Source organism: Pygoscelis adeliae, unplaced genomic scaffold (assembly GCF_000699105.1).
Source record: "Pygoscelis adeliae isolate BGI_AS28 unplaced genomic scaffold, ASM69910v1 Scaffold427, whole genome shotgun sequence".
Taxonomy (NCBI): Eukaryota; Metazoa; Chordata; class Aves; order Sphenisciformes; family Spheniscidae; genus Pygoscelis; species Pygoscelis adeliae.
Window position 1 is genome coordinate 1879003 of NW_008825214.1, and position 13143 is coordinate 1892145.

Consider the following 13143-nt stretch of genomic DNA (forward strand, 5'->3'; position numbering starts at 1 on the left):
CTATGTTTCCATATGGGTTACAGCTGATACAAAAGAGAAGATGAAGGAAGATCTAGCCCAAATGAAACAGCCATGTGGATGCAGCCACTTGGAAGAAAACTCGCCTCTCAATAGGGTTAAGAGAACTAGAGTTTTTAGGATCTTACTGAAAACTTGGCTTGCAATTATACCACTTAGAATTTTACATTTTCTGTTAAGTACATTAATTTACTTGAATTCTTTCACTTGCCACATATGAGCTCTTACTGCACGCATACTTATTGAGAGGAACACCTCCTTAAATTGGATGATATCATGGCTTTTTATTCTAGTAATGGACCTATTTATATTAACACAGACACAGTTAGACAGAGCACTCAAGTTCATTCCAGTTTTTGCTGAACACCACAGTGAGATTCCTAAAAATCTCAGTACCACCCGGCTCTTCTTTTACAAAGCAGCTGTATCAATATCATGCCTCTTTCTTAATATCGGTGAGGTTTGTGATCCAAGAAGACTCTGAATCCCCAGCTGCTGAGAGTTTTAGGTATACATACCAGATGCCAGTGCCTACTGTTGCCTCTGTGACTGGTGTATAGATATGACCGTTTCTTTTTTGCTATCTATCTTCCAGTAGTCTCCCCCAGTCACATACAGAGTTGGAAGAGTACATTTTGGACAGCAAGTAACTGTGGTTCCTGGGGCTGCCTTGGACTGTTAGTACTACTGGAGGGTTTGGTTTCTTTCCAACTTTAAATCCCTGCTCCCCCTATTGAAAACTGTCTTGTCTTTGCTTTCTTGCCTCTTTGCTGATTTTTACTGTCCCTGTTGCGCTCTCTCTCTTTCGCAGTTTCCTTTGTTTTAAAGGGGTAAGATTTTGTGCTACGGTAGTCACACGCACACCCAACTTCCAGTCAATGACTGTGGGAGAAACTTCCTGCCCTGCTTCCACACAAGATTTTTCCGTGTGTTACCTTCAGCCTCCGTTTTCTACCCTAAAGTTGTAATTTTAGTGGTCTTCAGACTAAGAGAAACCCAGGATGGCTATAACTCATGGGAGATGCACTTGCAAGGAACCAGGCCTAACTAAGCACTGCCACCACTTCCTTCTTACAGAGATATCATAGAATATTAGCAAAAAAAAGAGCTAAGAAGGTTATCTTATTCATCCCAAGCTTTGAGGCAGGTTCAACCATAACTAAAGTACTGCTGACTGACGTCCCTCTCGCTGAACTAAACATCTTTTGTTTTATCACTGCTTCCCCTGGATACTAGCAGCATCCTTTAGGATGTCAAAAATACAAGGTGAGGTGTGCAACCTGAAAGAGATGGCTTCAAGCATGTTTGCTGTTGTCAAATTCTCCAAATACCAGGCAATCAATTAAAAAATGTCTTTTTTTTTTCTCCACAGGTATGGAAATTTGCATTGCTACAGCTCAGAGATGCTTAACTTTGAGAATCCAGAAATAGCTTCTGTAATTGAACGGATGCTGTTGGACAAAAGTGGCTTTCGCAGTAAGGCTGACTGTTCTACAGAGGGAAGATCATGCAGCCTCTCACACTATGGCACTCTCCTTACCATCTCAAAACACCTCCCTGCAGGAAGCAGGAAAAGCATCTTAACCAAAGTGGTTGACTGTGGTGCGGGCAGGCTTTCTGCTGAAAATTTTAGGCAGGTATAACTCAGGCTTCACCTGTATGCAACCTGTGTTGAACAGAGTTCACACGTTGTACCTTCATGTTTTCATAACCTTTGTCTGCCTTCATGTAGAAAAAGGAAGTGATGCAAAGTAAATAAGCTATCAGATGCAAAATTTTAGCACTGTTGAAGAAATGCTTTGACAGGCAAAAAAGTTTGTTTTCCCACTACAGTATCATCACCATGTTTTCTGGATCTTCAAACAGAAGCACATAGAAGTCATCCAGATAATGTCATAGAAAATGTACAAGTCTTATTTAGCTTAAGGACAGTTTTAGAAAGAAACATCAGAGTTGATGGAAACCTATGAGACAGCTCTATGCTTCCCTGAAAGAAAGGCTGTACTTCTTAATTTTGGCACACTTAAAGGTTAGAGAATAGAGACTTAGTATCACAGGTGCATTGGGAATAATTAACACTATTCTTATTTGACTACAGACAACCAGAAGTGTTAAACAAAACATCAGCCTTGATTGGCTCAAGAATCACTTATCAAGAATCCTGGCTAACAGGAACATAGATTTTGATGAAACAAAATACATTCCATTTACAGCTGCAATTCATTCTACTGAGCAGAAATGTCATGTCAAAGCAAATACTAACCAAAACAGTAAATACTAATTTGAAATCAGTTCTTTCCATATTAATTTTAAATGGTTATTACCTACATCATTCACACTGCAACTTGTGTAATAGCCCTATAGGCAATTTTGTAGACAGTAAGCCACACAATGGGTATGTCATCAGTATTTGAATACAGCCTGTATCAGAAAATGAGGCAAGGGCTGCAGGAGAAAGCAGAACCAGTGCCTTAATGAGGAAATCAACTACTGCAGACAGATTCCTTAGAAATGCCTCTACCTCCTGTTCCCATCCTTCTCTGCCCTCTTCCTGTATCTGGAAAGAGACCAGAAAACACTGCTAGAGATTTAACTCAGCACATAATCTCAGACGAACACTTTAATTGAGGGAGACAGAAGTGACTTCCAGCTACATTTTTGCATATAGAATTCCAATTGTGTTTAGCAAGTATATCCTCTTTCTGCTCTGAAATCTTGTTTGACCCTCAGGTAATGCAGGATGCCAGCTAATAGAGAATTAGCTCAGTACAAGACTCAAGGGAATGAATTGTGCAGCACTGTTGATTTCAGCAAGCTTTACATCACAGCATCATAAAATTGCTGGTTGGAAGAGAAGTCTGGAGGTCCGTAGTCTGGCTCCCTGCCCAAAGCAGGACTATCACCAACACCAGATCAGGTCAGCCATGATTTTGCCTGGCAAAGTTTGGAAAACCTCCAAAGAAGTAAAATATGTGATCTCTCTGGGTCACCTGTTCCAGTGCTACACCACCACCTGAAATGGAAGATGTTTTCCTAATGTCCTGCCCAAAACTACAAAGCTACAACATGTAGCTGTCGCCCCGTTATATGACCTAACACCACCATGGAAGAATTTGGCTCCACCAGCTTTGTAGCTACCCTTCAGGTATTTTTAGGCTGTCATTAGATCACTCCCCAGCCTAAAGAAGCCCAGCTCCCTCAGCCTGTCCTCACTGGCCCCTGATCACTCCATGCCCCTGGCCATCCCAGTAGCTCTCTTTTGGACACTCTCCAGTATCTCCACATCCAGAATGGGGTGCAGTATTCCAGGTGTGGCCTCACCAGTGCCAGGAGAAAGGAATAATGGCTCCCTCAGCCTGCTGGCCATGCTCCTCCCAACACAGACAAGTTTCCCATATTGAGATGGCCTTACACTCATGGGTCTTACTCAATGTGGCATCCACCAGGATGCCATCTCCTTTTCAGCAGGGCTGCTGCTCAGCCTGTCACCTCCCAAACTGTACAAATGCATGGGGCTATTCCACCCCGGGTGCAGGATCTTGTACCTTGCTGGGTTTCTGAGGGTTTTGCTGACCCAGTCCTCATGTTTCTCAAGGTCCCCCTGCACTGAAGTTCTGCCATTCACCTTGTCAGTCAGTGCCCTTAATTAAAAGCATCTTCAGCCCATCTGCAGATGATTTTTTATGTCATCACTGAGGTCACAGAGGAAAATGTTAAAGAATACAAGCCCCAGTGTTGAACCCACTTGTTACCAGCCAGCATACCATTGATTACTACCCCTTGAGTCTGGCAGTTTGGCCAATCTCAGCCCACCTAACCAACTACCCTTCCAAACCATATTTCCTCAGCTTCCAAACCAGACTATTTAGAAGCTTGGTACTTCCTTAAAGGTCATGAGTCTAAATCAAGATGTTTGTAGAACAATGGATAGAACTTATCTTGATAGCATATTTTCTATATCAATTATACTAGTTAAATAAAAGACTTCAGCTTCTGAAGGTGTCTAGCTGCTGTTTTTGCAAATGCTGATATTCCTTTAAGATAGGAAGTTAACTATTATCTTTGAGATACAGAAAAATGGCAAAGTTCCTCCCACTTGTTTACGACTTTCACTCTTCAAACAGCACTGAAAGGTCCTATGCAGCAAATGGAGCTTTATCCAGTGAATCACTTTTTGAACAATCAGAAAGGTCCTCTTCCTACCAAATTTTCTGTTCCTTTTGCTAAATATGTTTGCTGTATGATGCTAAACACAGAGGCAGCAGTGATGTTGAGGTGCTTCATATTCAGTTTCCATGGACTTTTAAACTGCAATGAATTGCCCATGGTTTTAAGCAAAACTGACCGGTACAGTTCTACACAGGCTGACAGAGCACTTTTCACGTTCCTTAAAATCTTTCCATTCCCTACATGTAATTATCTTCTCTCTGTCATAGTTATTATGTGTATGAATACCAAAAGAGATACTTTTAGATCTTTCATGATTTCAGATTCATGTTTTTTGGGCTGCATCACTCTTCTAATGCACGTACTCTCCCCACAGGGCTGTGACAGGACAGAATTCTTACATTATCTCCCTCTCCACAACCTCATGTCAAAGAAATGAACTTCTAATGCTTCTACTAGAAATATCATGTTTGATTTCAGTTGTTAAAACAGCTCTGCAAGAAACACAAACATCGAGGAGGTTGTGGTAAGTCTGAAATTTTAGTGTACAGGTAAGCCAATTGTTTATAAATAGTACCTACTGATAACTTCCACACCTCCTAAGTAAAGAGCATTTGTCCCATATCGCAGATGGCCTTCAATACTTCCCTTCAAAGACAAGACCAAGAAGAACAGAGTGATTCTGTGTTGGGATTAGGAGAGGTACTTCTTGTGCTCAGCCTTACACACAGTCTCCTAGCAAACGTTGAGTTTTACAGAGCTGAACAGCTTTTCCTATTGCAAGAAATCAGTTAGGCCAGGGATGGATCTGGGAAACATCTACAGAACCGTCTCATCAGTACCAATAGCACAGACTGCCATGAACAAACACAGTGACATCTTCACAAAATGGTGGGATCTTTAGCCATGTGTTGCACTGATGCCAAAGCCAAGTTCTCTATGAGAAGGTATTAACTGATCAGCACTTATTAAAAAAATTCCGTGACAAGTTTTCCGTTACAGTAAACCATTTGCAATGACTTATTGGGCTATCAAAATGATGATTAGAAAGGCGAAGGAATGGGCAATAGGTCAAGGAACAGGCAGAAACTGCTGAGCCCACACTAATAGAAAACTCTCACTCTACAGTTCACGCATGTTTCATCATTGCAGAACCTTCCCAAGATGTTTCTACCTGGAATATCCACTGTTGTTCCAATGCGAAATACCACTTGCAAAATTACAAGATCTATTGAACGCTTAGAACAAGGTTCCACCCAGGCTTACCTGTGTGAGTGGCTCAGGAGGAGGTGGTGGTGGTGGTGGTGGAAGGTCTAAATCAGGGTCTGGAGGTGGAGGGGGCAAGTCATCCTCAAACCGTCCGGTAATGGTAACATAGGGACTTGATTTAGAATAAATGTCACTATCCAAGCCTGTTGAAGGCTGAGTGACTGTACTTTGCTGGTTGCCAGAAGTTTTCTGGGCTTGTAAAGTTCTCTGTTCAACATCATTTAAGTCTGCTACAAGATCAGCCATTAAAGCATCCAGGTCTTTGTCCTCTAGGGCACTTAGGGATTCTGTAAAGAAAACCACAAAATGTGTCAGAGAGAGTGCAATGCAAAACACTCTGTTTCCAGTTCAGTGGAGATTAAATTGCAGAAGACATGGTTACTGTAAGATATAAGGGTTATGGGAAAGGAAACAACATTTTAAATGGGTTCAAGAAAACAAACGTGTTTTAGGAATAGCCATTAATCTGGTCATACTGAAGTTCAGAGTACAAGGAACTCTATGAATACAAATTAAACAGGACAGAAAGCTTCACTTTCAGTGATACAGTCTCGGGCCCTTATGATGTTATGAAACCTGGCCCTGATCCAGCAAGGTTTCTGGGCACATGCTTAGTGATATGGATGCAAGAAATTCCATTAGCTCCCATTAGGCTATTTACTTATCTTAAGTACATACATAAATGCCTAGCAAGTTTTGGTATAGCACACAACAAAGCGTGAAACTGAGGCATAGATCAAGAATATCTTCATATATTACTACAATTCTACAACTCTAAAATTAATGTGAAGCAGAATCAGAGAGTTCTAAGACACAAGAAATTGTGCCTGGTACGATATCATTTGTAGCACATCAGTAATTGTGTGATCAACATCTGTGACATACCTCATGCAATATGCAGGGTTTTGAGAATCCTTTAAGCAAAGAACAAACAAGACAGTCTCTTTTCAAAAGCATCTTATCAACCAGATAGACATACTGTTAACTTTTGCTTTCTGTCTTCTACTCTGTCAGAGTATAAGATAAAATCCTATACTGGAACTTCATACACAATTTCTTCTTTGGTTGTTTGAACTAGCCATGGTATAAGAGATCCTGTGGAATAATATCCTGTAGGATGATTTAGATTTCTAGAAGAGAAGGGTTCTTTAAGAACCAAAAGATTCAGTGGTTTAAATCTCTTTGAAGAGTCTAGTTAAAAAAAAAAAAAAATCACAAATTGGGAAAGCTTTAAGTGGGATTTTGGAAAGGGGTGGAGAGCGCTGAACTAGATACTCAAAAATGCTGATATAGTCCAACAAAGAATAGATCATTCATCAGACTAAGTGTGAACATGTCACTAGACCATCTCAGTTTACTCTGCTTTACCTGTTATGCTAACAGAGTATTTTCATAAGCTTTTCTTTTCAGTGGGAAAGTTGGCTTATGATCCTCTCTATTTACATACCTCTACCCATTCTGCTGGTAGAGGCATTAGGTAGCTTAATAGTGAACTGATTCTGGGACAAAAACACAGGTTAAAACCAACTCAGGCAAATGCAAACAACCAGCCCCCAGTAAAAAGAAAAAAAAAAAACCAAAACACAAACAAAACCAAAGGGAGGGTTCTTTTTTTAAACTCAGATAAATTCCCTCATTTGGTTCATCATACAGCCTTAACAAGCAGCTGCACATGCAAAAACGACAGTGCAAACCAGAATAAGAACAAGCAATGTAAAGTAGAAGCAGTTGAAGTTGATACTTCCACTGGACAAAAATGCTTATGCATCTCTGACCTCACACTGAGGAACTTGGTCTTCTATTAAGTTAAATCTAAAAAAGGTTGCATTTTAGAAAGTAATTTGGGGGACTTCTCATTTTTGTTTTCCTCTACATTCAGAAATCTTAAAAAGTCTGACTCCTATATAAGATTGAGCAATGTCCCTTTAAAAAAAATTTGGCCCCTTTGAAGTTTCCTAAATTGATACACACAAATATACCTCCCCCTCTAGCAAAACCGATTTTTTTTGGTTTGGGTTGTTTGCGTTTTTTTTGATCAAGGGTGTTTGAAGTTTTTCTTCTCATCTGTTGCTGTGAGGTATTTTCAATAAGCATAAATAGCATGAAAAGAGTCCATTCAGCTACTTACCGTTTAAATCTTTAAAACCAACTGTAAAGCTAAATTCATTGTTGGACACTTTGGGGGATGGAGGTTGTACAGTCTCCACTCCTAAACTCTGTTATGGTAGAAGAAAAAAACAGGTATCTGATGACATAATCACTATTACAGACATTAACATTTGTAAATCAATTACCTGAATTTGTCTAATAAAATCGATTCTTCTTCAAGGGACAGAATGACACACCCTAGTTTCTGGGATTACGCTTAGACTGGTAAACTAAATAGGGCCAGGATAAGGGTTCAAGCACTGTTTCACAATCATGCCAAGTGTTTCATGGTTTGCATGCCTCTCAATACAATGTTGACTCATGCCAACTGCAACTCTTGTCAGGCAACACCCAGGCTTGGTGTGGGGAACAGCAGAGGCTAGGGCTGTTTCTAATAAAGACAGTGGATAAAGCCAAACTCATTTTTAGTTTTTGGTGGTTTTTTTGAAGGGGGACAGGGGGAGGGTGTTGAAAGAGTTTAGTTGTGTACACATTTGAGCTATGCAGTGCCATTGACTCCAGAGTGTTTTATTTACTAATATAAATGTAACATAGCTGTTCCTTTCTCATGCTGTTTGGAAAAAAAAAAACCAACCAAACACAACAAACAACAAAACAAGCTGCTGTTTGCAATGTAAACTGCAAATCTGCATAGTTAAATAGAGAATTCCTAGTTTGTGGCTTGTTGTTTAGGAAGCAGGCAGGGAACCAGTGCTTCACAAGTTAGGAAAAGTGCATACAGTGGAGACAGAAAAAAATAAATTCTCCCTTCCACAGTGAGGAAGGTGATAGCTCTAATAAGCAAACACTGTAGACAAGACTGGAAAGAATTTCAATGGTCTGTCTAGACCATGCACCTGTTCTAAGTTATAGCTGGGTCATACCTGAAAAATGTATACCTAACCTGATTCAAAAAGCTTCCTATTAGATAAATCATCCCCTCTGGCAATCTGTTCCACTGCTTCACTATTGAGATCACTATTCCTGCCACCACACCTTTCTTGTGATGCTCATCCTAAACTTCCCTTTCCTACAGCTCAACACCATTCACTGTTGTCCTACTCTCCATGGACATGAGGAACCAAGTACTTCTTTCTGCTCTGATGCTGCCTTTTATGCATTTTAAGATTATCAGTCTCCTCTAGACTAAACAACCTCGTGAAATCTTTTCTTATAGGTCATGTTTCTTTTCCTTCTCATCATTCCCATTGCTTTCCTCTGGATTTTCTCCAGTTGACCATCCTTCTCAAAATGCAGTGCTAACACTGGACACAGTTGCCCTGTTGAGGTCTTACCAACGCTGCACAGAATGGAAGGATTACTTCATATATCCCACAAGCCATACCCTTGTTCATACATCCCTGTGAGGTTTGCCTAGTGGTGCTCATACTCTGTTTGTACCAGAGGCATTTACATTTCTTAGAGTTGGCTGAAACTGACAGACATTTTCCATGAAAATTAATGCAAATGTTTTTCTTGGCAGCTCCTTTCACCTATTTCCCACCAGGACACGTTGATTTCTTCTGAAGTTATACAGAGTTGGAAACCAAAGCAGTGATAACTTTAAACACTGTTTCTGTGTTAATACTCACTCTCATAAAAATAGACACGGTATAAATAGGGGAAGAGGGAGAGATGAAGCACATGAAATAGTTTTACAGTGCCCGAGGAAAAAAAAAAAAGAGAAACAGGGAAGGCACAAAATGTATTGATGAAACAGACTGTAAGAGCATAAAGGAAATATTTTCATTACTAATCTAACAAGAAGTTGTAACATCTCACAATGACCATAAAAGTGCAGGGGAAAAAATGAAAGTATATGCAAAGGGAAATTAAAGAGAAAACAATCAAAATGCTAAAAAAAGTTTAAAATGAAGTACATAGAAATAGCAGAAAAGCCCAGTTCTGAATGTGCATTTATTTTTCAGCCTTGTTATGCAATGTGAAGGCATCTCTGTGTGCTTCTATCATTTACGCTTACTTTAGGAACAGACAAACAGATTGGTGAAAAAGGGTGAAAAACTATCTACAGTCTCATTTTGGAAATTAAGAGTCTAAAGGAATTAACAGATGCAAGTCTGTTAACTGAAAGTCTTCAGGCTTTCACACATGCCTGTCTCCTTCTCCCATACAATGTGCAGGCAAGAGGTGATGCCAGCAGTTTAGAGAGGAGGAGGAGTCAGTCTCCATCTCAGGAACATGTCCCATCACACCCAGTACTGCACCGATGAGCGGAAAGAGAAGAGGCTCGCTCTCTTACTCTCTTCCCATCACTTGCACTTATAACAGTGCTGTGTCCAATCTGAGGAGGTAAAATTTATCACAAGCAGTCTTTTGTTAATTTTCAAGGTATAATAATGAAATGAAATTACCCTAAAAAAACCCCTCTTTTTATACATATATATATATATAAAATAAATATGCATGGTTATAAAAAGCCCTTAAAAAGCGGAAAGGCTACCAAGGGGCTAAGTATTGTGATTTGACAGCTAAGAACATCATGTGAAATCTTGGCTTTCACACAGTTTAAGCATAATTCCTATTCTGTGGCTCAGAATTATTGGTATTTAATTTGGCAAGCACTGGGACTCACCAGGAGTAAAGACCCTTCAAAACAGAGGCTGTAAGCAATCAAACTCACACAGAATCCAAGATGACAGCTTAAGTGTTTTCAAGCATGCATTTATTAAAATACAACAAATTTATTGACTTTATGGGTTTTTGTTAAAAATAAAATTGCTCCTTTCATCAGGTTTTGCAGGACGTATTCCATGACTATAGGTTTAGAAATAGGCTCATGCTGTTTTATAGTTTCCTCTCAAAAGTGTATTCTGCACTGGCAATAATGTCTCTATAAATTCTTGAATGCCACCCTAGCTGTAACTTAGTATTTTGCCATATCTAAAGATTACTCTTACGCACATATTCAAAATGTTGCTTTCATTTCCACAGTTTACATTTGACACTCAGGCTACATCCCATTTACCCATGTATGCAAAGCACTCAAACCTGAAATTTCTGACTCAAACTCTTCCTGTTTTGACAGAATCTTTCAATTTCTTGGGATCGAGTCCAGAGGAATTTAAATTGCTTATTTGTTTTTTTGGAGAAAGCATCTTTCATAAGCAGTTAACTCTCTTTAACAATCTAGCCTGCACTGATATTACCTTATTCTTCAGTCCACTTGTTTTAAATGTCAAGCAGAGAAATTTAGTTGAAGGTTTTTCAAAACAATGTATTGGTATTTATTCAGAGAGGAGGTACATGAAAAACATAGAAAAGTTGCCTCTTTTCTCTAACACATAATAGCTATTTTTCTAATCTTCATGAAAAAAAAGAATTATTTACCTGGGTCAGCATGTCCATCTCCCCAAGTAAATTGCTGAACATTTCATCTATATCATCACATGTTTGCTCCATCTGAAAGAAAAAAATCCACAGACAAGGAATCATCACAAGTTCATTTCAAAGCCAGCAACGGCCAAAAACAGAGGATATGCAACGTTCTTTTATATTGTGTTCCCAATTAACTTTGAAACAACTGTTCATGACTTGCAAAAACCTCTATCCATAGTTTAGAAATAACTACTAACAGATCAGAATCTCAATCCTGTATATGCTTAAACACACACTTGGGCTCTACACTCATTAGGAGTTCCAACAACCTCCTTGTATTATTTACATTTCATAGGAAGTCACTAGCTAATAAACCATGGTTGTATCTTAAACGTCAAAGAAATGTAGCTAATGAGAGATGGAGAGGGAAACAAACTTTGAGGTTGAGAAATTCCTGAATGCTTCATCTTGAAAGCTTGCTTTCTTTGGCTTAGATGACTAATACAACAAAAGTTTATTAGGTGTTATCTAGTGCAGGACCTGGTTATGGTTAGGTACATAACCAACTTTTTGTCTCACTATTTCTCCCTATTTTCTTTCAAATACTAGTGCACTGAGAGAACTCCAGTCTTACCTAACCTCAAGACATCTGAGGGAGAGCACTGAGACAAGGAAAATGGGTACATGCTGCATGACAGTAAACGGTGGCTCTTGTTGCAAGAGGGGGGTGTAAGGACAGCACCACACACGGGTGGTGCTGAGATACTGGGAAGACACAGCTTGTGTAATAATCCTCTTTCTCATAAATTTGTTCCTTTGCAGGGAGAGAAGTAGTGTAAAAGGTGTCTGACATGGAACACTGCCAGAGACAAGAACTATAAACATCACTTTCTTAAGAGGCTCAAGCCTGCAGGGGATTGAGAACTCTGGTACTGATTGCATAAAACTAGGATTCAAACTAGGGTCAAACTTTAAACATGTAAGTAATCCTATTGGTTCACTGGGTTTGTGTGCACCTGTATTGGGTTTACGTGGCAAGGTTTGGGAGGCGGGGGGGGGGCAGCCTGCAGGGGTGGCTTTTGTGAGAAGACACCAGAAGCTGCTCCTCGTGTTGGACAGAGCCAGTCCCAGCCGGCTCCCAGATGGACTTGGTGCTGGCCAAAGCTGAGTCCATCAGTGATGCTGGTAGGACCTCTGCAACAACATATTTAAGAAAGGGTAAAAAATGCTGCGCAGCAGCTGTAAGAGAAGAGTGAGAAAATGTGAGAGAAATAGCCCTGCAGACACCAAGGTCAGTGAGGAAGGAGATGGAGGAGGTACTCCAGGTGCCGGAGCAGAGATTCCCCTGCAGCCCATGGTGAAGCCCATGGTGAAGCAGGTTGTTCCCCTGCAGCCAATGGAGGCCCACGCCGGAGCAGATATCCACACTGCAGTCCATGAAGGACCCTGTGCTGGAGCAGGTGGACATGCCCTGAAGGAAGCTGCAGCCCATGGGTGTGCCCACACTGGAACAGGCTCCTCGTGGGAACTGCAGCCCGTGGAGACGAGCCCACACAGAGCAGGTTTTCTGGCAGGACCTGTGACGCCACAGGGGACCCACGCTGGAGCAGTCTGTTCCTGAAGGACTGTACCTCGTAGAAAGGACCCATGCTGGAGCAGTTCTTGAAGAACTGCAGCCTGTGGGATGGTCCCATGTTGGAGAAGTTTGTGAAGGACTGTCTCCCATGGGAGGGCCCCCACGCTGGAGCAGGGCAACAGCGTGAGGAGGAAGGAACGGCAGAGACAAAGCGTTATGAACTGGCCGCAATCCCCATTCCCCGTCCCCCTGTGCTGCTTGAGGGAGAAGAGGTAGAAGAATTGGGAGTGAAGCTGAGCCTGGGAAGAAGGGAGGGGTGGGGTGAAGATGTTTTTATTTTTGTTCTTATTTCTCATTACCCTACTGTCTTATTAATTGGCAATAAATTAAATTAATTTCCCTATGTTGAGTCTGTTTTGCCCGTGACGGTAACAGGTGAGTGATCTCCCTGTCCTTACCTCAACCCATGAGCTTTTCCATCATATTTTCTCCCCCTGTTCTGCAGAGGAGGGGGAGTGATAGAGTGGCTTGGTGGGCACCTGGTGGTCAGCCAAGGTCAACCCACCGCAGCATCTTACAGCATGAGGACCAACCTGATGCAAGAAAGCAATCAACTGAGGACAGGAACA

General features: G+C 40.9%; 1 protein-coding gene across 1 annotated transcript in view; it reads right to left on the reverse strand.

The window, feature by feature from the left end:
- Positions 1-11024, reverse strand: part of APBB1IP (amyloid beta (A4) precursor protein-binding, family B, member 1 interacting protein) — a 49898-nt gene extending 38874 nt beyond the window's left edge. Inside the window, exons 1-3 of the mRNA XM_009329120.1 lie at positions 10951-11024; positions 7583-7670; positions 5452-5741 (exon numbers count right to left, since the gene is read on the reverse strand). Of these exons, the coding sequence (XP_009327395.1) occupies positions 5452-5741; positions 7583-7670; positions 10951-11022 (450 nt within the window). The 5' untranslated portion in view covers positions 11023-11024. The remainder of the gene's footprint in view (positions 1-5451; positions 5742-7582; positions 7671-10950) is intronic.
- Between the last annotated feature and the right edge of the window lie 2119 nt (positions 11025-13143).